At 40.0% G+C, this 27,203-nt stretch overlaps 1 protein-coding gene across 4 annotated transcripts in view; it reads left to right on the forward strand.

Moving 5' to 3' along the window:
* TANGO6 (transport and golgi organization 6 homolog) overlaps positions 1 to 27,203 on the forward strand; it is a 192,486-nt gene that overhangs the window by 89,086 nt on the left and 76,197 nt on the right. For 2 of the 4 annotated variants that reach the window (XR_011437367.1, XM_001497049.7), the window contains exon 15: positions 13,680 to 13,820. Coding sequence is in view for 3 of the 4 variants with exons in the window: in XM_001497049.7 (XP_001497099.3) it covers positions 13,680 to 13,820 (141 nt within the window). In the remaining variant the exon portion in view is untranslated. Of the gene's footprint in view, positions 1 to 9,428; positions 9,594 to 13,679; positions 13,821 to 23,772; positions 25,068 to 27,203 lie in introns of those variants that run through there. The other 2 variants (XM_023637189.2, XM_005608365.4) reach the window with 2 other exon arrangements.

The raw sequence follows: 27,203 nt of genomic DNA on the forward strand, positions 1-27,203 counted from the left end.
TCCCCATTGAGTATGATGTTGGATGTGGGTTTGACGTATATGGCCTTTATTAATGTTGAGGCACTTTCCTTCTATACCCATTTTATTGAGAGTTTTTATCATAAATGGATGTTGGATCTTATCAAATGCTCTCTCTGTGTCTATTGAGATGATCATGTGGTTTTTATTCCTCAATTCATTAATGTGTGTATCACATTGATTGATTTGCAAATGTTGAACCATCCCTGTGTCCCTGGTATAAATCTCACTTGATCATGTAGATGATCTTTTTAAGGTATTGCTGTGTTCAGTTAGCCAATATTTTGTTGAGGATTTTTGCATCTATGTTCATCAGCGATATTGGCCTGTAATTTTTCTTCTTTGTGTTGTTCTTGTCTGGCTTTGGTATCGGGTGATGTTGGCCTTGTAGAATGTGTTAGGAAGTATTCTGTCTTCCTCAATTTTTTGGAATAGTTTGAGAAGGATAGGTAGTAAATCTTCTTTGAATGTTTGGTGGAATTCTCCAGAGAAGCTGTCTGGTCCTGGACTTTTATTTTTTGGGAGGTTTTTGATTACTGTTTCAATCTCTTTACTTGTGATTGGTCTATTCAGATTCTCTATTTCTTCTTTTCTTTTTGAGGAAGATTAGCCCTGAGCTAACATCTGCTGCCAATCCTCCTCTTTTTGCTGAGGAAGACTGGCCCAGAGCTAACATCCGGGCCCATCTTCCTCTACTTTATATGTGGGATGCCTGCCACAGCATGGCTTGCCAAGTGGTGCCATGTCTGCACCCGGGATCCAAACCAGTGAACCCCGGGCCGCCGAAGCGGAACATGCGAACTTAAATGCTGCACCACTAGGCCAGCTCCTCTATTTCTTCTTGATTAAGTTTTGGGAGCTTGTAAGAGTCTAAGAATTTATCCATTTCATCTACTATTTTGCTTTTTTTTTTTCTCCCCAAATCCCCCAAGTACGGAGTTGTAGGTCCTTCTAGTTGTGGCATGTGGGATGCCACCTCAACGTGGCCTAGTGAGCAGTGCCGTGTCTGTGCCCAGGATCCGAACTGGCGAAACCCTGGGCCGCCAAAGCGGAGCACGCGAACTTAACCACTCAGCCACAGGGCCAACCCCTATCCATTTCTTCTAGATTGTCCAATTTGTTGGCATGTAGCTTTTCATAGTATTCTCTTGTAATCTTTTGTATTTCTGTGGTATCCATTGTAATTTCTCCTCGTTCACTTCTAATTTTATTTATTGAGCCTTCTTTCTTTTTTTTCTTAGCGAGCCTGGCCAAGGGTTTGTCAATTTTATTTATCTTCTCAAAGAACCTGCTCTTTATTTCATTGATCCTTCCTACTGTCTTTTTTGTTTCCATTTCATTTATTCCCTCTTTCTGCTGAGTTTGGGCTTTGTTTATTCTTTTCCTATTCTGTTAGGCGTGGTTTAAGATTGCTTATTTGAGATTTTTCTTGTTTGTTAACGTGGGCCTCTATTGCTATAAATTTCCCTCTTAGGACTGCTTTTCTTGCATCCCATATGGGTTGGTATGGTGTGTTTTCATTTTCCTTTCTCTCCCGATATTTTTTTATTTTTCCTTTGATTTCTTCAGTGATACATTCAAGCATATGAAGTAGTGTGTTGTTTAGTCTCTGCATCTTTGTCCCTTGCTCAGCATTTTTCTTGTAGTTGATATCTAGTTTCATAGCATTATGCTCAGAAAAGATGCTAGATATGATTTCAATCTTCTTAAATTTATTGAGGCTTGCCTTATTTCCCAAAGTATGTTCTATCTTTGAGGATGTTCAATGTGCACTTGAGAAGAACGTGTATTCTGCTGTTTTTGGATGGAGTGTGCTGTATATATCTACAAAGTCCATCTGGTCTAGTTTTTCATTTAATTCCACTATTTCCTTGTTGACTTTTTGTCTAGATGGTCTATCCAGTGTTGTAAGTGGGGTGTTGAGGTCCCCTACTATTGTTGTGGTGTTGTTAATATCTCCTTTTAGATTTGTTAATAGTTGCTTTATGTACTTTGGTGCTCCTGCGTTGGGTGCGTAACTATTTATATATGTTATGTCTTCTTGGTGGAGTGTCCCTCTTAACGTTATATACTCCCCTCTTTGTCTCTCTTTACCTGTTTTATCTTGAGGTCTCCTTTGTCTGATATTAAGTGTGGCAACACCTGCTTTCTTTTGCCATTAGCTTGGAGTATCATCTTCCATGCCTTCACCCTGAGCCTGTTTGTCTTTGGAGCTGAGATGTGTTTCCTGGAGGCAGCATGTTGTGGAGTCTTGTTTTTTAATCCATCCCGCAACTCTGTGTCTTTTGATTGGAGAATTCAATCTATTTACATTTAGAGTGATTATTGATACATGAGGGCTTAATGCTGCCATCTTATCATTCGTTTTCCCGTTCTTCTGCATTTCCTTTGTTTCTTGTCCCATGTATTTTGGACTACCAATTTGGTTAGGTAGTTTTCTATGATGGTTTTCTTAGTTTTCTCCTTATTTATCATTTGTATCTTTCTTCTTTTATTTTTTTAAATTTTTTTAATTTTTCCGTTTTTTTCCTCCAAAGCCCCCCAGTACATAATTGTATATATTTTAGTTGTGCGTCCTTCTAGTTGTGGCATGTGGGATGCCACCTCAGCATGGCCTGATGAGCGGTGCCATGTCCGCGCCCAGGATCCGAACCAGCGAAACCCTGGGCCGCTGAAGTGAAGTGTGTGAACTTAACCACTGGGCCACAGGGCCGGCCCCTGTATCTCTGTTCTAATTATTTGTTTGGTGATTACCATTACGTTCGTATTAAAAAATCTCATAAATGAGATAGTCCATTTTCTGATAGCCTCTTATTTCCTTAGGCTAAGCTGATTCCATCCCTTTCTTCTTCCTCTTCTAAGTTATTATTGTCATATCTTATTCTATCTTGTGTTGTGAGTTTGTGGTTAAAATGATGAGATTATATTTATTTTGGTGTTTTCCTTCCCTTTATGTTTAATGTTATAATTAAGTGTTTACTAATCTGTTCTGATAGAGAGCTGCAATTTTCTGATTTTTGCCTACCTATTTGTCTCCTTGCTCAGGGCTTTGTAGCCCCTTTCCTATTTTTTGTTTCAGGTATGAGGGCCTTCTTAAGGATTTCTTGTCAGGGGTGGGGGGTCTTCTGGCAATGAATTCTCTTAGCTTTTGTTATCTGGGAAAGTTTTTATTTCTCCATCACAGATTTTTTTTTAATGGGAATATCCAGTGCTGGTCAAGTGTAGTGAAACAGGCACACTTGACCACTCTTGGTAAGAAAATTATTTGGAACATTTTTAGAACATGGGTTTGAAAATGTTTATACCCTTGGAGCCAGTTATTTCTCTTTGGAGAATCTATCATAAGAGTATAAATGGGAGGTGGATGCCTATAGTTCTTCCATTAAAAAAGTCTATGAAATTTTTCCTACACTGCGTAATTGTGCAGATAGCTCACGGTCCCAGGGGCAGCTCTCAGCTGAAGAACCTAGTGCTTTCTGCAGTGTAGCTCACCTCTCTCCTTCTCCAGGAAGCCCCACCACCACCCCATACCCTTCTTTTACTTCTCTCTCCCTGTGCTCTCATTACACCCAAACATGCGGTACTGACTACACTGTCTTGTAATCATTGTCTAATTTGTCCCTTTGTCTAGACAGGCGCTGCCCTATTACATTTGTATCACTTAGTAACAGTACCTGGCACATTGTAAGCACCCTATTAATATGTGAATGCAAGAAAGAATTCTTTGCATTGCCTTTATTCTAAAGCTGTTTCTCAAACTTTATGATTTATGCCATAGCTGCAGATTACTTCTATATACTCGTATAACTGATTTGGTTTTTTTAATTGCCTCCTTTTCCCCTCTTTTTAACTGTAGCAAAATTTAAAAGAAATCTTTTATATTTCTACTATCTTAAATAATAATATTACTGTTAAAGTTTTCAGTGTTATTATTGGACCACCCCAAATTATCTAGCATGAAAGCCAAGCCATCTGGGGGAATAAGCTCTGTTCATCCTACCATAAAAATAAGACTGTTAAAATAAACAGAGTTGTCCATAATAAAAACAATGTGTGTGTGTCTGTATTATTCAAAGAATAGTGTGTGAATGAGAGGGCACTGAAATGTTTGTATTGATTTCAGAGTCCAGGTGATTTTTTAAAAACAGCTGTATTGAGGTTTAATTCACATACCACACCATTCGCCCTTTTAACTGTGTGATACATTAGCTTTTAGTATATTCAGAGTGTTGTGCATCTGTCACCACAATTTTAGAACATTTTCGTTACCTTAAAGAGAAACCAGCTCCCCTTGGCCTTCACTCCTTAATCTTCCCATACCTCCACAGGTAATTTTTATTTTACTTTCTTCTTTATGCTTTTCTCTAGTATTTGAATCTTTTACACTGACCGTATATTATTTTATCATCAGGAAAAAAAAACCAGTCAAGTTCTTTTGATTGTGCAAGCAAATTTTTTAAAGGCTTCTCTGCTCCCATTTATAGATGCCCTGCTTAGCACAGGGATTTCAACCAGAGGCCTGTGAGGACCCCTTGAGGGTCCATGACTAGGTTTAGTCACTCCCTGAAACTGTACACAGAGTCTTTTTGTGTGTATAAGCGTTTATCAGGGGAGAAGGGCTTCTTTGGGGGAAATTTATAGTAGCTCTTCCTGCCTTCCATATGAAACTACGGTTTGAGTCATACACTTCGTGGTTACTGATTTCACATCAATCACTTTTTCTAAGCCTGTCTTAACTTGGAGTGCCTATCACAAAGACTTGCCTAATCATCTCATTAGGACACCTGCTAAGCTTATAAGGGAGAAGAGGAGAATTTCGGAAGAGTTTATATCTTGCCTGTATTGCTGTTTGGTGCCCAAAACACAGAGCAAGTCTCCTGGCCCTAGGACACTGGAGAATGTGAAAGATCGGCCCTGTCTTGTTAGAGTTCCAGGCCAGGTGACAACTCCCCTGGGAGGGTTTGGCTCTCTCAAAATTAGTGAGAACTTGACACATCAGTCAGCTTTGCTGATTCTGCAGTTTCTCTTTGCATGGGCTTGAGGTGAAATGCCAGTTAGAAAACTTAGAAAAAGATGAATCCAAAGTTCAGGTGGTACTCCTACTGGGATCACCCATCTTAGGGTCTTTAGGAGATGTAAGGGTTTTATTTTCTTACCTAGATTTGGCTAAAAGAGGATCACTTACTGTTTTTTGGGAAATCAGAAGCCCCCCTTTACTTTTTACCAGTAAACGTTTCTTTTGATAGCATAAAGAGAAGGGTAACAAGCTTTTTCACTCTTTGAAAGCTACGTAAAGAGAACTAAATGAATGACATCCTGCCTCTTTATTTCTCACCCATGATCAGCTGAAATCGAAGTTTCTCTGAATGCGTAGGGCAATGATTACTCTCAGAGCAGCAGTAATTGCTGTTTTCTTTTCATTCCTTCCTCACTTATGCCTTCGGTCAGTATTAGGGCAGTTCTGTTCGTGTTTCTGTATGTACAACAGGATCCTTGCTCATCGTGGCGTTCTCGAGGCTCGGTTTTTCTCAGCTCTGTTCTCTTAGTCCTTCATCTCTATCACCCAGAGGTATTTTTGAGAGGCAGCCCTAACAAGGTGGACTCTACGCTTTTTGGTGCTCTTCTGGGTTTTATTTCACTTATTTGGGGAGGGTAGTAGAATAAGAGATTTAGGGGCCTTACAGTAGCAAGTGGAATGGAGGTGTTCGAGAATAACTCGTTAAAAACTGGAACTCATTGAAATCCAAGTTTGCAATTCCCCTTTGTATATTCCCTTCTCTGTCATCACTAATGTCAGCAGCGTCTCAATTTGTGAATTTCATTAACATGACTACCTCCTTTTTACACATTCTTAGTACTAAAGATGCCAACTGGGCACAAAGCAGTCCCTATGAAGCCCAGCTAGACCCAGTAGAGGATTCTGCCTGTTTCTTAAGGGATGCAGTGTGCAGAGTGCCTCTCCTTCCTCTGACCTTGTTGTCCAACAGAAAGTAAATTTTATGGAGTGAGGCTGATAGCATATACTTGAAAATGTAAGGTTTGCGATCTTTGGGGTTAAGATTTGCAAAGCTAGTACCATTTTGGCAGTTATGTTCTCCTAGGCACTGCTGCCAGCTGGGCCATGGTTGAGCAGAGTGCAGGTTTGCAATTCTGCTCTGCCACGTGGCCAGACCACTCTGATCTTGGGGCATATTTTTCACCCCTCTGTTCCTCAACTTCTCCCTCAGTAAAATTAGGAATAAGAATAGTACCTAAATCAAAGGATTGTTGGGAGCATTACCTAGATGAATGCAGGTAAAGTGCTTAGGCCCAGGTTGGCATATTAAAAACACTCAGTAAGTGTTAGGAATTTTTACTGTCTTTGCTGTTAGGTTTTTATTTATTATAATAATAATTTGTGATCCAAATGGCTTCCAGCAAGTATAGTTTACTGTCAGTAAATATAGATTATTCACTTGTTTCTACTTTTTCCCCTCCAAAATGGGAATTAGAAAATAAGTCAATATGTTGGCGTTATTTTAGTGTTCAAATATATTATTTAGGTCCTGGTTTAAAGACGCAGACACTGGGCATGGTTCTTATAAATCTTTAGCTATTAGCCGTCCCAGCTTGTTAGTCTAACCCTGTTTTTTCCTCAGGCCTGAGTAACACTCATTCATCTTGAATCTTTATAAATTTGTCTGGGCTTGTCCACACTTAACACGATTTTGGAGCTTTAGAGAAACTTAACATCAAATTGGCATGCTAGACGTTATCATTTACTCTAATTACAAAGACAGCCCAGCTATTCAGTTGAGTTTCCCAAACTTCCTTGATTTAATAACCAACTTCCCTGGTTTGTGCAACTTCCTGGATTCTTGGAGCTGAAATTATTGTTAGTTTCCATCATAATGAGTGTTCTCAAGTGTAGCAGCTGAAGCACCGGGCTGCAGGGTAGTGTTTTCCTTCTCTCTAGCTGCTGCCTGTCTCACCGTCATGTCGCAGAGCTGCAAGAGAGGACAGCCACAGATTGGGGATTATCTTGTTGTAATCAGAAGGAAAATTTTTGTCGTGCCTGACCTCTCCTCTTAGCCATCATTGTTCTTTCAAACTAAATCTTCTTCCACAGATTAATATGCATTTTATTCTCCTGTTTCTAATTTTTAAAATGAACTTATTTTTATTAATTGCTCTGAACGTAGTTTGTAAAGAGTCAAAAAGCTTGTCCCCTGTCCTGCTTCTTACCCTCCACAGTTCCAATCCCCAGAGATAACCATTCCTTCCCCTTCTGCCCCTTTTTAAGTAGTTTCTTCTAGTAATTACCTCCCCATTTATAAATAAAATGCTTATACAGATCTCTCTTGATTAAAAAATTTTGGACATTATCTACTCCTTTTCTATATGTTGAATGAGGATTTAGCACGGGCACACACACAGACACACGCATGCCTACACCTGCACACCTATGCCCCTTCTCCTGCCATTTCCCCATCACAGTTTTTCACTACATCGTTGGGGAGTGTTTGCTGCTGACTACAGATGTGGATATTATTTGCTGCTGAGCCTACTTCAGTCTTCCTTTCATATACATTTGCTTAGTTTTCTTTGTAATTGCTAATTTTTTCCAAGTGGTCCAAATGCTCTATCAAATATATATGACTATTTTATTCCACCTTTGTTCTCTTTACCCAGACTTCAGCCTTTGACACCTACCCCATTCTCTTTATCCTTATTTGTGAGTTTATACCTTTTTTTACTCCTTAATTGTCACTTTAGTGGGATTTCAGGAGGAAGAGAATAAAAATGTTTGTGGTCATTCTGCCACGTTTGATTGCAAATTCCTTTTTGTATTTTCACTTCTAAGGAGGCTGTTGTGTTTTAAAAGACCATGCCCCTTATCATATATTTTTAACTTATATTTTACTTATTTATATTTGATTGGTAATACATGGTTCAAAATTCAAAAGGTACAAAAAGATACAGAATAAAAAGTCTCTTCTTTCACGTCTGTCCCCTCGTCACCCCATTTCCCCTTCCCAGAAACAACCAATATCATTAGTTTCTTGTGTATCCTTCCAGAACTATTTTATGAGTGTTTTTCCCCTTTGTACACAAATGGGCACATTCTATGCCCATTGTTTTATACCTTGCTTTTCACTTAACAGTAGATCCTAGAATTTATTCTATAACAGTTCTTAAAAAGCTTCTTTACTTTTTTATGGATGCATTGTATGAATGACCACAACTTAACCAATCCTCTGTTAGTGAACATTTAATTTGTTTCCAGTCTTTCCTATTACAAATAGTGCTACAGGAATGATTTTGTACATAAGTAATTTTGCGCTTGTGGTTCCTAGAGTAGAATTTCTAGCTTACCACAGAATTTAGATTTTTAAATGGAATACATTTTCTTACAGGTGCAAGACAGAGTCTATGAAATGTGAAATGCTTGATTTGTTTTCCCTCTTTCCACTCTCCCCCTGCGGTGGCAACCAAAGCAGATTTGGATACAAAAAGAAGCTGATACTTTGCTCTTGGCAGTAGATTTCTCTTTACATTTGTGATATGCTATATTATTTTCTCCCCTTTTCTTCTATTCTAAAAACCTAAAAGGGCAGATATGAAATATTTTCTTATAAATTTTTTTTTGAGGAAGATTAGCCCAGAGCTAACGTCCACCACCAATCCTCTTCTTTTTGCTGAGGAAGAATGGCCCTGAGCTAACGTCTGTGGCCATCTTCCTCTATTTTATACGTGGGACACCTGCCACAGCATGGCTCGATAAGCGGTGCATAGGTCTGCGCCTGGGATCCGAACCGGCGAATCTGGGGCTGCCAAAGTAGAGGCACAAACTTAACCATTATAACACCAGGCCAGCCCCTATATAGTTTTTTTATAACAACTTTTTGAGATACAATTCACATACCGTACAATTAACCCATTTAAAGTATACAATTCATTGGTTTTTAGTATGTTCACAGAGTGTGTAAGCATCATCACAATCAATTTTAGAATGTTTTTATTGCTCCAGAAAGAAACTCCATATCCATTAGCAGTCACCCCTATTTCCCCCCAAATCCCACAGCCCTCGGAACCACTAAATCTACTTTCTGTCTATAGATTAACCTACTCTGGATGTTTCCTGTAAATGGAGTCATACATGTGAGGGTTTTGTTTTTAATAATTTTTTAGCAGAAATACCCAAGAGGTTCAAGTGGGTAGGTGGTTTTCCGGGTTGATGTGGATATTTGGGGAGGTGTGTTGTTATCTGCCCAGGGGAATGAGACTGGTCAGTTTTAAAGTGGGCGTGGCTTAGCCGGTCTGTGGGATAGAGCCAGTCAGCAAAGACATTTGGACTTAGACCGTCTTTCCTACAATGCAAGGGCACTGTGTAAAGTGACACTACACCTAAACAATTTTTTCTGCTGCAGGTCTGCAGAATCACCGAGCAGCCTGCTGAGGGATCATCTTGAAGTCAACACTGGATCAGAATACTTTTCTGGCTTTGTAATGAAAGTCTTTGGGGGGAAAAAGAAACAGTTATTTTACAAAGTTGACTGTCTCTTTTTTTGTTACATAAAGTACTTCTAATAATATTTTTTCAGTTGGTTAATTTGTCTGTTATCCTATGCTATCCCCCCAAACACAGATCAAAATGCTTCCATGAACTCTTGCCAGTTTGGCTTCATCTTTACCGTCTATGTATCTTATCTGTTATACCACAACTTGAAATGCATAGTCATTTTCCTGCGATCAGAGCAGGAGCAGGTATCTCTTACGCAGTCATTCAATTCTTATTGCCAAAGGGATTGATGTGTCATGTTTCCTTGAGGCCTGTGCTGACCCAGAAATTACCCCATTTTCAAATTACAAAGGAACTATCAAGTGTGAGGGGCCAAGGGTCATGTGAAGGTTATGGCCATGCTTCCTCAGTTGTCAAAATTCAGAAAACTTTTCAAGTAAGAAAGAGAAACAGCCACACCCCTTTAATTGTTATACAGTCTTAATCATAAATGATTCTCTTCACTGCTTGGTGTAAGAGTAAGGAGGGAAGTGCCCTTGTCCTTTAGGGATTTATAAACTCATAGGTGGCAACTGTATCCTAGAAGGTAAAACTCAACAACAGTCAGGGCCATTTGGCAGGAGTCGGCAGAGCAGGCCAGCAGGAAGATAAACAATTGCTAACATTAGACTGTGGGAAGCAAGGAAACTGTACTTTGCTTTTGGCAACCTTTTAATGCAAGATTGGGAGAATTTAAAGCTCCCTGGTGGAATTAAAAATTTGGCATTACAAGAAAAGTAAAAAAAAAGTCTGAATTTTTTTCTTATCTAAAAAGGATATGTCAGGATTCCAAACTGGCATAAGCATAAAAGGATATTTATTGGCTTATATGTCTAAAGATTCCAGTGTGTAGAAGTACGGTTGGATCCAGAGGCTCAAAGCATGACATCAGTTCTCTTCCTTTTTCTGCTTACCTCTCTTGGCTGGACCCTCTTCTGTGTTGGCACCATTTTGGGGTGGGATTTTTCCACATGGTGGCCACTGGTAGCTCCAGATTAATAACTTCAGCAGGAAAAAAAAAAGAGCTTATCTTTCCCAGTAGTTCCAATGTGGGCCCCAGGATTGAGCCTCATTACCTGTTCCTGAACCAATCATTGTGGTAAGGATGGGATGGAATATCCCAGATGGCCAGCCTGGGAGATGAGTTCACACATGAAGGGAGAGAGAAAGTGGGTAATTAGCCCCACTCAAACTACATAGACTGAGAATAGAGAAGGGATATTTCCCAAAGGAACACCAGGTGATGTTACCAGAAGAGAGAGTAGATTGTGTGTGCACCCAGAATGTCTGTGTACTACAGAGAGGAAATCAAGAGCTCATTTGGTTTTGAAGTACAAAGCAGGATATTTTGATAGAAGTAAGCTGATAGAACTATTCTCTGCTAAAGATCAATGAGAGAAAATAGGCTTAAATGACAGTAAGAAGAACTTTAGTAATAGGTATTTTTCAGAAAAGCTAGATACAGATCAAAGTTTTGTAAAGCAAATCCTATTTTCCTACTGATTTCCATTATAAAGTCATAACTATATTCCTAAAAGGAAACAAATCCTCCAGATTTCTGAGTTGGGAACTTCTGATGAAAAAGTAGTTATGATTACTACAGATCTATAATATATTGTATACAGATATACAATGTATAATATATTGTAATATATCAGTGATACAACATCTGCCAGAATTGCAGTTGCCAACTATCTTTTTAGGTTTTTTTATTTTGAGGAAGATTAGGTCTGAGCTAACATCTGCCGCCAGTCTTCCTCTTTTTTGCAGAGGAAGATTGGCCCTGAGCTTAACACTCATGCCCATCTTCCTCTACTTTTTATATATGGGATGCCTCCCACAACATGGCTTGATAAGTGGTGCATAGGTCCACGCCCGGGATCCAAACCAGCGAACCCCGGGCCGCCAAAGTGGAGTGTACGAACTTAACCACTATGTCAGCAGGCCGGTCCCTGCAGTTACCACTATCCATTCGCTTTTCCTTAGGGCTCTTTCAGAATTTAGAAGCTGTTTTCTTTCTCTCTCTTGGTAAACAATTCGTTTATCCTTTCTTAGCCACAGACACTTTTCCTATGCTAGGATGTCTCTAATTCCACCATGGACCTCCAAGAACTTCCCCATCATTTTGCATATTAGAGCTAACTACAAATGCAGTGTCACATTTTGCCAACAGGGAAGCTGCCTAATTCATGTTCTGCCACAGCCTGAAACTCCCATAAGAGCAGAGCTTCTGCTTGTATAAAATTGGAGGCCACATAAAGGAAGATGTGGTTTAGGACCACATGCAGAGACTTCCCAGGCTTTTTGGAAGCAGTGAAAAGGTAGGGGTGGAGAGGGCAGAAAGAGGATGGGCAGACAGGTGCAGCCCACAGCAGGTGTACCACCTTTGTGTCTGTCTGATTTATAAGAGAATGGAATCACAACCTGTAACACAGAAAGTGGTATGTAGACTTTGCCTGCACGATTGTCAAGTTTAAACGGGAGAATGGTAAACTCAGATGAAAAATAATTATAGATTTCTCAAGCATTTATATTACTCCTTCCCATCTTCTTTCTTAATTCCTGAAATTTATATCAAGACTGTATCTTTGAATTATTTTATTCATTCATTCATTCAACCAGTAGCTATTGAGGACCTGCTATGTGCTGGCACTCTTCTAGGCATTGAGGCTACAGCAGGGGACAAAACAAAGTCCTTAACTTCATAAAGTTCACATTCTAAGGAGTAGAGCAAACAATAAATAAGTAAATATATAACATAGATAATATTAAGTGCTAAGAAGAAAAATGAAGCAGGGTGAGAGGGATAAAGAGTGGTAGGGGAAGGAGGCTGCCATTTCATATATGATACGTGTGATATCTGAACACAGACATGATGGGGTTTTGGGAACAAGCAAGAGGCTGCCTGGAGGAGGAGCAGCCTATGCAGAGGGGGAACTAAGGTGAAGACCCTGGGCCCGAAGCAGCTTGGTCTACTCTAAGAACAAGGTGACCAGAGTTGCTGGAGGAGAGTAAGCAAGGGAGAGTGTGGTAAATGATGAGGTCAGAGAGAGAGCAAAGGCAGGTGGGGGTGTGGGGGCTGCTCATATTCAGGGGAGAAGGGAAATGATTGAGGGGTTTGGGCAGCAGCATGGTGGGGCCTGACGTGTTTTAACCAGATAATTCCAGCTGCAATGAGAGAATAGAGTAGAAACAGGGAGACCAATTAGGAGATTATTGAAAAAAATCAGGCCAGAAATGATGGACCAGAGTGGTTGAGGTAGAGGTGCTGAGAAGCATTCTCATCCCAGATGTATTCTGAAATCTGCATTTCCTTCCTTCGTTTGTCTTTTTGTTTCTTTTTCCTCGCTATTCTTTAGAAATATGTAACCTTTCTCCTCCCAAATAATGGAATTTGTATTTATATAGTTTTTAGACCAGGGGCTTTATTTCTGGTCCTGTTTTAGGTCATATCTGCCTCCTCTCTCCACCCCTGTAGAGTTTGCTCCATATGCGGCTGAGTTCAGATGATGGTAACACTGTTGCAGATTATACATCTAGGAGGTACTCAGCCTAAGCATAGGTCTACTGCTGATCATGCCCAGAATGCTCTGAAGATGTTTCCTTGTGAAAGTGGCTCTCATCAGTGGCAGTTGTACAGAGAGAACTCATACCAGAATGGAGAACTGCAGCAAAGACGGGAAGCTCTGCTATGCTTCAGGCTGATGTTGGAGGGACAAATACTAGTCCTAGAGCCTTAGAGTCTCAGAGTTGGCAGGCTCCCTGGAGGACAGTTAATCCAGTCTTCTGCTGCTGCTGTGTGAATCCCTGCCATGATATTTAGTCATCTAGCCTCTGCTTCAAGAGTCTAGAGTCCATAGATCATAGACTGTCAGTGCTGGAAGTGATCTTAAAGATCCTACAGGGCTGAGACTAGAAGCATCCAGGGGTCTGAACTTCCAGACCCATGTTCTTTCCACTCACTGTGTTGTCATTCCAAATAAAGGACAGCCTTTGCTGGTGGAATTACAGAGGTGGCTTTAAATGTCTCTGTGTTCGACCCCTCACAGGCTGTCTGGATTTGTTTGCCTTTCGACTGAAAAAACAGTAATGAATCTTTTCTTTTTGTTTTCAACCCCAGGGGTTGCCCTGCTTTCGGATGCATACCCTGAGAAAATCTTGCTTGGCCTGTTGACTCAGTATGACAGTGGTAAAGACAAGCACACGCCGGAGACCAGAATGAAAGTCGGGGAAGTCCTGATGCGAATTGTCAGAGCATTAGGTGAGTTTTCTTGTTCCGTCGTCTGGAACAGGGTTGGGGAGCAGTATGGCTTTGGACCCAAAGTCTGTGTGCCTGGAGGTTCGTTATGCTGGCGAGGTGGGGACGGTTTCAGGGCTGAGATGAACTACTTCCTGTTCAAGAATTTAGCAAATATCCGGATGCCCACTAAGAGGTAGGCAGCAATAGTGCCCATTTTCCCACAACTGCTTAGTCTTCTCCTCTGAGCCATGTTGGGGCCCTGATTTTCATTGGAGTTGGAATGAGAAGTTTCACACTTGCTGAGCAGCGGCAAGCATAAAAAGAAGAGGAATGTCAGACAAGGAAGGGAGGGCACTAACTCTTGTTGAATGGCTACTGTGAGCCAGTATATAATCTCATCTAATTTCCCCAACAAATCCTGGAAAGAGGCTGGTGTTAGACCCATTTTATAGATGGAAGCTGTGGTGCAGAGATCTTCAGCAATTTATCCAAGATTCATTCAGCTGATAAATAGAAGTGCTAAGAATCACACCCACCAACTCGAAGGAAGTTGCCCAAAACTACACAAGCTGAGAGTAGTATGGCCTCTGGAGTCACACTGCTTGGGTTCAAATCTCAAACTTCTGCTTACTGATTATGTGATCATGAGAGTGTTTCTTAACCTCTTGGTGCCTCAGTGTCCTCATATACAAAACGAGGATATTAATAGCACTTACCTCATAGAGCTGTTGTAAGGATTAAGTAAGGTAATACTTAGAATAGTATTTGCACAGAGTATGGGCTCAACAAATTTTTATTTTTGCTAAATAAAGAAGAAAGATTGCTTTTTTTTTCTTTTTCTCCCCAAAACCCCCTAGTACATAGTTGTATATTCTAGTTATGAGTGCCTCTGGTTGTGCTATGTGGAACGCCGCCTCAACATGGCCTGATGTGTGGTGCTATGTCCACGCCCAGCATCAAAACCAGTGAAACCCTGGACCACCGAAGTGGAGTGCATGAACTTAACCATTCGGCCACAGGGCCGGCCCCAAAAGATTGCTTTTTTAAAGGAAAGAAATGCTTTATTATTTACTATTTACTGAGTGCCCATATGGGGCTAGAAGGTGGAACACTGGGGAGCAAGGACAAAGAAAACAGTTATTCACTCTAAAAACAGGAGTTAAATTAAGATGAACTAATGAATTTCTCTGTAAGTCAGTAAGCACACTTTTGATATTTTTATATTGGGCTGTGTAACATAGAATTGAGAGGAGTTTCTTTAACCTGCAGTCCATAAACTTAACCATTGACTGCCACACTGAATATAGATATCTTGAAGCCTTAAAATTAGGCAAGCCAGTCATTCAGGTGTGGGCCAGTGGTGTACAGTATCCATTGAACCAGCCAGCTGCCATGTTGAATTTTGAGGATTGTGTTTTGGGGCTGTTTTCTTACCATGTATTTCCTGTATCAGAGGGTGTTATGAGATACACTGTCAGTTGTTAATAGTTTGGCTTAAAAACAATACCACACTAAACTGGACTTCTTTGCTTCTTTATGCTAAATCAGCTCTCTTCTCAGGTGCTGATATATTTGTCCCTGGCTTTTTAGTAATTCCATCATGTATCCACTAGCATGTTATCTAAAGCAGAAAGGGAAGTGATCTCAACTTCAGTTTGGCTAATTTGTCTGTGAGTTATAGCAAAACGTATAAATTCTGCTCTTTACCCACTGGGGGAAGGTTTTGGAAAACAAACTACCTTTTTTTTTTTCTTTAAATATTGACACCTGAGCTAACAACTATTGCCAATCTTCTTTTCTTTTTTTTCTTCCTCTTCTCTTCAAAGGCCTCCAGTACATAGTTGTATATTCTAGTTGTGAGTGCCTCTGGTTGTGCTGTGTGGGACGCTGTCTCAGCATGGCTTGATGAGTGTTGCCGTGTCCGCACCCAGGATCCAAACCGGCAAAACCCTGGGCTGCCAAAGCGGAGCACGCGAACCTAACCACTCAGCCGTGGGGCTGGCCCCAGTGAACTAGCTTTTTGACAGTTGCATCAAGAAATCACACTGAATTCTTCCTTCACCAGCATTTCAAGGAATTTACAAAGATTCCACATGGCCATGCATCATTTCTACAGACACAGCCCTTAATTTTCCTAATTTCTGGGAGACCCTTCTGGCTAAAGAAGATAGAACCTAGATCTCCAACCTCCTAAATCCTTTCATCAGTGAAAATATTTTTTTCTACCCTTTGAAGAAAGACCAACTTTCTATATTTGCCTTAGTCTTAACTATCGGTCTGAAACATACCAGACAAGTGCACCATTATAAGAAATCCTTCTCTCACAATAGATGTGAACGTTAAGCTTCAAGTATCACAGGTTCGAGTGCAGCCTCTGACTTCTGTGTGTGTCATCGAGCTTGTCAGAGCTGAGAAGGAATGTACACCATACATAGACGACATCAATGTAATGTGTATTTTCTCTGTAACTTCTGGTAGACCCCCACCATGGGGATGACGAATGCTGAAAATGCACATTCCTCAGTCCCCACTGCCCAGTCCAAATCGTTTCCTGTGGTGAGAGTAAAGGTAGGGATGAATGACTAGGTTGAGTGGGTGAGAGACTTTACTCCTCCTTACATATTCCTATAATTAGCCCAATTTCCAAAACAGTCTTCTGGCATTTCAAAGCAAATTCCATCAATTCTCAAAGTTGTAATCTTTCTGTAGCCTACTCTTCCGAGCATCCAGCCGTAAACATTGCCCTAGCTTTAACTGGTACTTTCTAATTCACATTACCAACTTGTCCAGGTGCATAGATGAGGTGGCTTACTGAAATCCTTTAAGTGAAATTAAAGCCCATTTTTGTGACATAGCCAGTATTCTTAGTTTACTAGTGGTGTGGAAATCCTTGTGAATAGCCACTTTGTAAAGCTTCTTTAATAAGTACCCTAGTTTCATTGGCCCAGGCGTTGCTCTCTCCCCACCCCCAACTCTTCAGCAGAGGGAGTTCTGTGGGAGAACAGAGCCCACGGGTGGGAGCCAGGTTCAGTACACTACTACTTCCTCTTGGCATCACTTCTAGTTCCCTAACCATACCTACGTTTCTTTCTGTCACTAGACAATGGTGAAAAATCAGCGAGAGCTTCTTTTCTTTCTACTTTTAAAAACTGAGGTATCACATACATACAGTAAAGTATATAAAGTACACTCATTTTAATAGTATGGTCATGCATCACTTAATGACAGGGATACATTCTGAGAAATGTATTGTCAGGCGATTTCATCGTTGTGCAAACATCATAGGGTGTACTTATACAAACCTAGGTGGTAGAGCCTACTACACACCTAGGCTATGTGGTACTTATCTTATGGGACCACCGTTGTGTATGCAGTCTGTCGTTGACCAAAACATCATGACTGTATAGTTTTATGGTTCTTTACATATTTACCACCACCCAGATCAATATATACAAACTTCTAGTAACTCATAAAGTTTCCTTTTGTCCCTTCCTAGTCTATACTTGCCCCTAGAGGTAAGTACTATTCTGACTTTTTATCACCATCAATTTATTTTGATTGTTCTTCAACCTCATTTTAATGTAATTAAACCCCCTGCTTCCAGTAAGCTGATGGATCTAGACACTTGGGTAAATTCAGCTCAAATTTTGGGGGGACAAGAATATTTCATAGACTATGCTGTGTATTGTATTTCCTGTTGTCTCACATTAGAAGGCACGTGATATCTAGTTATCTCATTTTAGTGATGTTGAGTTTGATCAGTGGTGTTTCCAGTAGGATACATCCATTATAAACTTCTCCATCAACCTTCCTCTTAGTGGTTTCAAGTAACCATTGGTGATTTTTTAAGTAACCATTGGTGGTATTGTGTAGGTCCATTATTTCATAGGGGTTACATTTTTTACACATTAGGAAGCAGATATAGAGAGGGTTACTAACTTGCCTAATATCACACAGCTAATTAATGGTGGACCCAGAATTTGAACCCAGACAGTCTGACTCCAGACCCAGTCTCTTACCCAATACACTATTGCATCCTGAACATTTTCCCATGTTGTTAAGCATCTTTTTCCTGTCATTAACGTGGACATTTTCCACATCCTCTATAATTTTTAATGATTGTATGATAATATATCATTTGAATGTACCATAATTTTTTTCAACTCACCGACTCATAGGTTGTTCCACTTTCTTGCTGTTATGAATTACATTGAGATGAGTATTCTTATAGCTAAATCTTTGTGCAGATCCATGATAATTTCCTAGAAAAAATTTACAAAAGTAGAATTTGTTAAAAAGCATGTGCATATTTTTAAAGATGTTTATTGCAAACTTGTCTTCCAGAGAGATTGTGCCAGTTTATATCTCAATACTTGAGACTATTTTTCTGTACTTTCATCAGCTCTATATAGGCTGTGTATTATCATTTTTATCAAGGAGATATGTAAAGAAATTCTTGTTTTTATTTCTATTATTCAATTCATAAGTTAAATATTTTTCATATATTTGTTGGCTAAATTTGTGTGTGTGTGTGTGTGTGTGTGTGTATGTGTGTGTGTATGTGTGTGTGTGAATTGCATATTCTTTCCCATTTTTCCGTTGGGGCATTGATTTTGTTGTTTGATTTATACAGGCTTTATATATTTAAAGATTTTGAACCACTGACATTTATTTTGTAAATATTTTCTTCGGGTTATTTGCATTTTAATTTTGTTCATTTTCTCTGTTTAATTTTGATTTTTCAAATGAAAACACTGAATTTTTAATTTTGATGTAGGCAAATCTATCTTTTTCTTTATGGTTTCTTTCTTACATAGAAAGGCTTTCTCAAACCAACCTTGTATTGGTATGAATCTATATATTTTAATCTCTACTCTTCAATGTAGAAAATATTGTGGAAAGATTTTGGTTTAGTTTCTTTTATTTAAGGAACTATTTAGTTTTTTAATGTACTTTTAGAAATTTAGTCTTAACACATTGCTAAATTACCAATCACTCCAAATGTTTCTCCATCTGTTTCCTCTTACATGGCCCAGTGTCGATGTTGACAATAACCTGTGGACTGTTATATGTCATTGCATTTTTTGAAACGTCTTTTAAAGATGTAACATTAAATTACTGTGCCCAAGATTTTGAATTGGTAATTAGGACACTACTTAACAAGTGGAATTAAAGCAAAGGGGATTAAATCTGTGGGGGTATTTCCTTTTGAGATTGCCTAGAGCATTATTCCTGAGCTGGTGTAGACTACACTCCTTTCTCACACATGCCAGATGCAATATATTCTTTCTCTTCAGCAGAGCTGGACAAACACTACCCAGTTCTTTGTTCCTCTAGACCAGTGATTCTCAAATAGGAGGTGCAGGGAGGAATTTTGCCTCCCAGGAGATGTTGGCAATGTCTAGAGACATTTTTGCTTATCACAGCTGGGGAGAATGTTAAACATATGGTACACAAGGCAGCCCCCCTACAACAAAGAATCGTCTGGCTCAGAATGTCAATAGGGCGTCTGTTGATACATTCTTTCTAGAGCTCATGGGGGCCATTCCATTTCTGCTTTATAACATCACTCAGATGTGTTAGTTAAATCCAGGACTGCCACATACAGTTATGCAGGTTGTTCACAGCTATATAAACTCCAAGGGGCATCATTGTATGAATGGTGTGCCCTGAAGTACAGTACTCAACTTGTGCAGTCATCCTGGTGGCCTTGACTAAATTCTAGTCTATCTCCCATCACTTACATTTTAGATTGGCATTTCACTGGAGAGAGTTTGAAAAAGTTACTCTTTTCTTTCTCTATACATTTACATATCCTTTTGGATGTGGGAGCGTCTGCACATGGCTAATCTTTCTATTTTATACCAATCTTATGAGCATAATTTTTGGTGGGTAGCCTTTCCTGTTATCTGCTGGATATGGGGATATGTCCTATTGAGCACATGTCCATCTTTGAAATGATTATATGCTTCCTATCTTCTTTTGCCTTTCCTTTACCTTTAATGGACCAAAATATGAACTAACATATATTTTAAAATCATCCCTTGTATTGAGGGAATGTTTTATGTCCTTTGCTAACATTTATTTCTCATTCTAAGGAAAAAGAGAAAAATCAGTGAAGTTGCTTTTTGTTTGTATGTGGCTCTCATTTGAATCCCAAGCTTGGGCTGATGGAAAAACAGTTTCCACCTCTGCCCCATGGCAACACCCAAACACTCTCTGAATTCTAATTTAGTTTCCTGCTTGTGTCAAGTTCTAAATCATATAAATTCTTGGATTATTTGGTAGCTCTTCCTAATGCTCAAAGTTCTTTATCTTGAATATAGTTATTTTTCTTAATATTGGGGGTGGGGAAATCAATGTAGTTCGGTTCAGAAACATTTGTTGAGTAGCTTCTGAACGGCAGGTTCTGTGCTTGGAGCTGAAAATAGGAGCGTGAAAAAGCCACAGTCTCTTCCTGCGAGGAGTTTATAGTTTAGTGGGAGAAGTTGACTCAGACAGATATCATCTCTCTGAGTGACCTGCTCTCGGAGGGAGAGCCTATGTTGGATATTGTGGGAGCACAGAGGAAATGGCCTTGTCTGTCTTTTTTCTTCTTGAGACCCTGTGTTGGAAGGTGGCCGTGGACACAGGGCTACATCAGTTCATCATTAACATAGCGGAGCGGGCCAGTTTTTGAAAAACAGTTTCTGTATGATAGTTTTGAAAGATTTTCAGCTCACAGCATAGGCCTGAATTAAGGTAAAAAGGTCTACTGGATGTGTGAATAATTGGCTGCCAGTCTGGGAGTTTAGCTTTCATCGATTTCAGCACAATAGACAGCATTCAGGATTAGAGTTTACATATCCTAAAGGAGAAATTTTCAGCAAAATTCAGAGGATCAGATGAAATGCTTCTTGCCAAGCTGCCCAGCTTAATATCTGTATAGTTCAATTCAGCAAGTATTTATATCAACAGAAGTTGGAAATATTGATCTGGCCAGAATTGAAGGTTGAAGCCCAGACCAAGTAACTATTTTTTTCTCTTCCTCCTTTCTCTTTTTCTTTCTCCTGTCAATTTTTTTGAGGTATAACTTTAAAATCTATTTATAGACCTTTCCCCTCCTAATTGTATCAGTAATACATGGTAATTTTGGACAATTTAGAAAATATTAAAAAGTATAAAAAAAGAAAGTAATCACTCATCTAAAAAAAGATAGTCTCACCATTTGGAAGTAAACACTCTTTGTTTACATTTTGATTGTTTCCTCTAGTTTCTTTTTCTTTCTCAGAATTGTGATTACACTGTATGTATACTGCTTTTTTTTCCATTTAACATTATTTATAACCACTTTTCCATGTCATTAAATATTTCTTGAAAATATAAGATTTATTGGTTGCGTATAAGCAATAATCTAAATTTATCATAATTTTATTTAATTATCTTTGAAATATTATTGTTGATTAGGTTGTTTCAAGTTCCTTACTTTATGAGGATTATGAGAAGTGTGCTATTGAGTATTCTTATACATAAATCCTTTTGGTGAATCTTTAATTCTTTCCGTAGGATTGGTTCCTACAGGGAAATTACTAGGTCAAAGTCTGTGCATGCTTTTAAGGCTCTTGCTATTTAGTGCTAAGTTGCCTTCCAGAAATGTGCGCTCTTGTCAGCAGTGAATGAGACTGCTAATATCTCATAGAGAAACATTATTCCATGCCTTCAGACCAAACTTCTAACCCTGACCAGCCATCTCCAAAATGTGTACCTTTGCTCCTAGAATGAATGGAGGAGCCTGTCAGAGAAGTTGGTGGGTGGGTGGATGAAGGGAGGCAGAAAGCAGGGAGGGGAGGGTGGGGCTGATGGATGAAAGGGTGGGTGCATGACTCAGTGTGAACCCATCGCTGCTCTAGAAGAGCAACTCAGATCTGGTAGTGTCATCATAATATACAAAGAACAGCACTTACTTATCTTTAGAGGCAGAACGTAGTCTTCTAATCAGCAAGCTCAGACAAGTTCCAGTTTACTCTAGGTCAGAAACTTCTAAAAATGAGAGCAGAACTAGAAAGCCATATTCATGTTGCTCCATCTGAAGAGTTTACCTTCAGTGAACTCTGTAGGAAAGATCAGGAATTAATTTTTGGAATGAAGAATGAGGGGAGAGAACTAAATCTCAGGTCTTGATTGGAGAGTGTGTGGCAAGTAGAATGACACCGGGATTGTTGAGGCAAAGCAGTGTATTCTTCTAAGTTAGGAGATACCTTTTCTCAAATTATTCTATATTCAGGAAAAGGGTAGGTCTTGGGCTTTAGGGTGTATTTCTCTTAAAACCTGCAAAATGCCCTTATTTAATGTGCTTTGTCAACTCTTTTCCATGTCACCTGCTTAATTTTTATGTTTTAGTTTAGCCCCTCAGAGTTCATCCAAGTGATAAGCAACCCATGATCCTATCCAGCTCCAGGATGAAGCCCATAATCTGATTTTAGAAAAGCTATCATCTGCCCAGAGAGGAGGAAATTCAGCCCCAAATTCTGCTCTCACAACCACTTTCTTCTGCCAGTTATAGAAAACAAAGGAAAATTGAATAATTGGATTTGTCTAGCAGGCTACTGTGAGTTCCTATTGGCTTGGCCAGGGAATTAAGATGAGGGGAGAAGCTTTTAAACAGCTGCATGTATTTTAAAGTATGGATGTACCACAATTTGTACCATTTATTCAACCATCTCTCTGTAAATAAATATCCACTTTTTTCTCTTTTTTTATGTGACATGCAGTACTGCAATATAAATTCTCATATATATGTGATAATAGAAATATATATATTATATATACACATTTCATATATAGGTACACACTAACATCCTGGAACCTTTATTTCTGTAGGATTGATATTTGCCAAAGTGGAGTTACTGGGTCAAAGTCTGTTTATAGTGTAAATTATTCATGTAATGGTACTGACAAATTACTTCCTAAAATTGTGGGTGAGAGGGCTTTCTGAACCCCTGTTGTGTCTATTGTCAAATAGAGAAAAATATCTTTTGAAAAGTGTCTCTTCCAAAGTGAATGAACTAAGAAAACTCTCTTTTTATATTATTTTTTTGTTTTTCTTGATTGTAATGAGAAAAAATCTTGTTTTAAGAAATACGATATTAATACATTTTGCTAATAAGTTGCATACAAGATTAGTCAAAGAATGACAAACTAGGTTGCCTTTAGAAGTATCTTACTCAACAAAATTTGTTTAAAGTTGCAGCATTATAATGGTAGCTCAAGGGCATTCTAATTAGGTAGTTTCCAGAAATATTTAACTTGTACTAGCTTAAAGTTTTTACTTAATGGGCTTTTATTTTCAGAATATACGTTTTGGTTCTCTTCTGTATAATAAACAAGTCCAAAACTTAATGGCTTAAAACCACAACCATTTATTTATTCAGAATTCTGTAATACGGATTTTTTTCTAGAGTTTCATGTAAATGGAATCCTACAATGTATACCCTCTTATGTCTGACTTCTTTTGCTCAGAATCATGTTTTTGAGATTCATCCATGTTGTTGTGTCTATCAGTAGTTCACTACTTTTCATTGCTAAGTAGCGTTACTTTATATGAATATACCACAATTTGTTCATACATTTACCTGTTGATGGACATTCAGGTTGTTTCCAGTTCTGTAGTATTATGATGTAGCTGCTATGAACATTCTGGTACAAGTCTTTGTGTGACTGTGTATATATTTTTTTTCTTGGGTGATAGGAATGGAATTGCTGGGTCATACCTTAAGTGTATCAGAAATTGCCAAACTGTTTTCCAAAGTAGTTGTACGATTTTACATTATGACAAGCACTATGTTAGAGTTCCAGTTGCTCCATATCGTCACCAAGACTTGGTATCAATAGTTTTTTTAGTTTTTAGCCATTTTAATGAGTCAATAATAGTATCTCATTGTGGGTTTGTTTTTCTTTTCTTTTTTTTTTCTTTTTTTCCTTCTTCTCCTCAAAGTCCCAGTACATAGCTGTGATGCGGGCTCGGCGAGCTGAGGAGTCGAAAGAAAGATTTCTTGGACTCTCAAGGTCTGGCGGTAGTGCTCCTTTATTCAGATAATAGCATGGAATAGCATGGGGACAGGACCCGTGGGCAGTGAAGAGCTGCAATGAGTTGATGGTAGGGCTAAATTTATAAGGCATAGGTGTGTGAGTTATTTCTTTACAAGACAAAGGAAAGATCATGTAAAAAAGTTGTTAAAATGGTATCAGTGCAGGTGGGGTCTGGTTATTGGGTGGTCCTATGACTTTGGATATGAATCAGATTGGATCAGGTCAGGACATCCTATGCTTCCCAGAGGATGATATAGATCAGTATGTAGGCCACGACACCTTGGGCTTCTCCCCCTGGGGCAGCCTTGATCCTCATCATAAAATCCCCGCTGAACCCATTTGGCCCTGAAATCTTTTGGGGATATGGACGATGGTCAATCTTCTGTAACTACTTCTAGCTGTACAAGGTCATAGGGCTGTCCCTAAATGGGGCCATAGGGGTACAGGCAGGAAGTTCGGTGGACCGGAAGGTTGCTCCCGCAGAGTCCAAAGCTGACAAGGTATACAGATCCTTTGGAGACGAGAGAATCATTTGACAAGAAGTGGTTCAGGAGGCAAAACTTTGTTGACATGTGGAAGACAAACAACAAAACAGACAACAAATTATAATAAGAAATGCAAGCAATATGATTAACCCAATGAATAAGGCTTTGATAGTAGTCAGGAGACCTGGACCTGACCAGGAGTCCAACCAATCATTTAGGGATAAGGTAGGGTCAGACGTGGATTTAATTTGGTGGCTCATATCAGATAGAAAGCCAGAGATATTTAGATGGTAGTCAGGAATATAGACACAACATTTGGTTTTTATAATGGCACAAGTACCCCCCTGTACTGCTGTCAAGACATCCAGTGCCATTCAGTATGGCGGTGAAGCCGGTGTCCAACTGACAGCATCTGGAGAAAGGGTGCAGAGCCCAACTGTGGGCATCAATATAGTTATGAGATTTAGTCAAGTTCCACTCAGCCAGGGCACTTAGTCCCTGAGCCAGCACAAGGCAAGTCAGGGAAGCAGGAGGCAAAGGCCTGGAGCTGGCTGGTGGCTGGGGCTCCCAATGCCGGGGTTGAGAGTTAAGTCCCTAGCAAAAGATTTTCAAGTTTTCGATCTTACAGAAGGTCCAGGTTCTGCTCAGGTCCAGCCTGAACTTAACCTTGACATGGTGACAACAGAGGAGGAGATGAACGAAAGAGACAAAGAAAGGAAAAGAAGAGATCAGGCCTTGCCCACATGGCCTGTCCCCGAGGGTTATCAAGATAAGAGGCACACAGCAGTTCCTGTGCTGGGGCACACAACACTAGCAGGACAGTTCACAGAATAAATCACAGCTCTCCTATCCTCATAACCGACTTGGTAGGTGTGTAAAATACTCAACAAGTCAACCGCCAAGAGAGGGCACCCCACTGGGGGTCACCAGGGTGATCAGGCCCAGAAACCAGAGTGGAGGCTCCCAGGAGTGGAGCCTTTGACTCTTTAAAAATTTCTTTGTTTCTCAGTTACAAAACTCAAAAGGAGACCAAAATGGCCACTGAAACTCTAAGAGAGACAAAAGAAAAGGGTCCATTACCTTGAAAATCCCCCCTGAACCTAGGGCAGCGTTCTACCTGTTGTTCCTCCTGTGGGGTTCCTATAGCAAGGGGTGATGGGGGCATCCCCCTGCATTGCATCCCTTGTATATCTTCCCTATTATGCCTGGCAGTAATAGGTGCCTGGTGAATGGTCCCAGAGATAGATGAATAGAGAAAAACAGTGAAGAATTTTCCACCGGTCTGGGGGACATTCTACCCAATTGCATCTGGGAGCTGTTCTTCCAAGAAGGGGTTCCCATACTAAACCAAAGGTTAGAGTTTGGTACTTTCCTTGAACCAGAGTCCTGATTGAGACTTTCCCGCAGTTCAGAGTGTGGTCAGGAGCCATAGGGAGGGATCCCAATCCAGCCTTAGGAAAAGAAACTTGCCACAGGAATCTTGGAGATTGGCAACCATCCTAATGACTTAAGTGGTTGACCCGTGCCCATGTGAAATTTATATATTTGAGAGAGGATTAGGAAGGAATGGATTAATTCATTCTTCATCACCCTTAGGCTTAAGGTACTGATTCTCTTCAGGCTGAATGCCATGGTTTACCCCACAGAGTAGCCATGGGCAGCAAACCTGGATTCATACTGCTGTTTGAGAAAGTTCCCAATAGAGAAGTAAATTTAGATCCATCCTTGAAAAACAGAAAGGCACAAGGAAGGAAAGCGCACTTACCAGAACTTCAGCTCACAAGCTGGTTAAGCAGGATCCCCGTATGGGCCACCAAAAGAAATGATGCAGGGTCAGGGAGCCGAGGAGCCAAAAGAAAGATCTCTTGGACTCTCAAGGTCTGGTGGTAGTGCTCCTTTATTCAGCGAATAGCATGGAGTAACATGGGGACAGGACCCATGGGCAGTAAAGGGCTGCAGCGTGAGGACAGGACCCATGGGCAGTGAAGAGCTGCAATGAGTTGATGGTAGGGCTAAATTTATAAGGCATAGGTATGTGAGTTATTTCTTTACAAGACAAAGGAAAGATCATGTAAAAAAGTCATTAAAATGATGTCAGTGCAGGTGAGGTCTGGTTATCATATGGTCCTATGACTTTGTATATGAATCAAGTTGATCAGGTCAGGTTGTCCTATGCTTCCCTGAGGATGATATAGATCAGTATGTAGGCCAGGACGCCTTGGGCTTTTCTCCCTGGGGCAGCCTTGATCCTTATCAGTTGTGTATCCTAGTTGTAAGTCCTTCCAGTTCTTCTATGTGGGATGCCACCACAGCAAGGCTCGACCAGTGGTGCTAGGTCCAAGGCCAGGATCCAAGCCTGCAAACGCCAAGGCACTGAAGCTGAGCATGCGAACTTAACCACTAGGCCACCGGGCCGACCCCCTCATTGTGGTTTTAATTTGTATTTTTCTGGTGACTACTGATGTTGAGCATGTATTTTCATATGCTTGTTTTCTATTTATGTATCTCTTTTGTGAAGTAACTGTTCATATCTTTTTCCATTTTTTAATTGGATTATTTCTCTTATTTATTTATTTTCTTTTTGAGGAAGATTAGCCCTGAGCTAACTGCTGGCAATCCTCCTCTTTTTTCTGAGGAAGACTGGCCCTGAGCTAACATCCATGCCCATCTTCCTCTACTTTATATGTGGGACGCCTACCACAGCATGGCCTGCCAAGCAGTGCCATGTCCATACCCGGGATCCAAACCGGTGAACCCCAGGCTGCCGAAGTGGAACGTGCACACTTAACCGCTGAGCCACCGGGCCAGCCATATTTCTCTTATTTTTATTGAGTTGTAAGAGTTCTTGTAT

Source organism: Equus caballus, chromosome 3 (genome assembly GCF_041296265.1).
Source record: "Equus caballus isolate H_3958 breed thoroughbred chromosome 3, TB-T2T, whole genome shotgun sequence".
In the NCBI taxonomy this organism is placed as follows: Eukaryota; Metazoa; Chordata; class Mammalia; order Perissodactyla; family Equidae; genus Equus; species Equus caballus.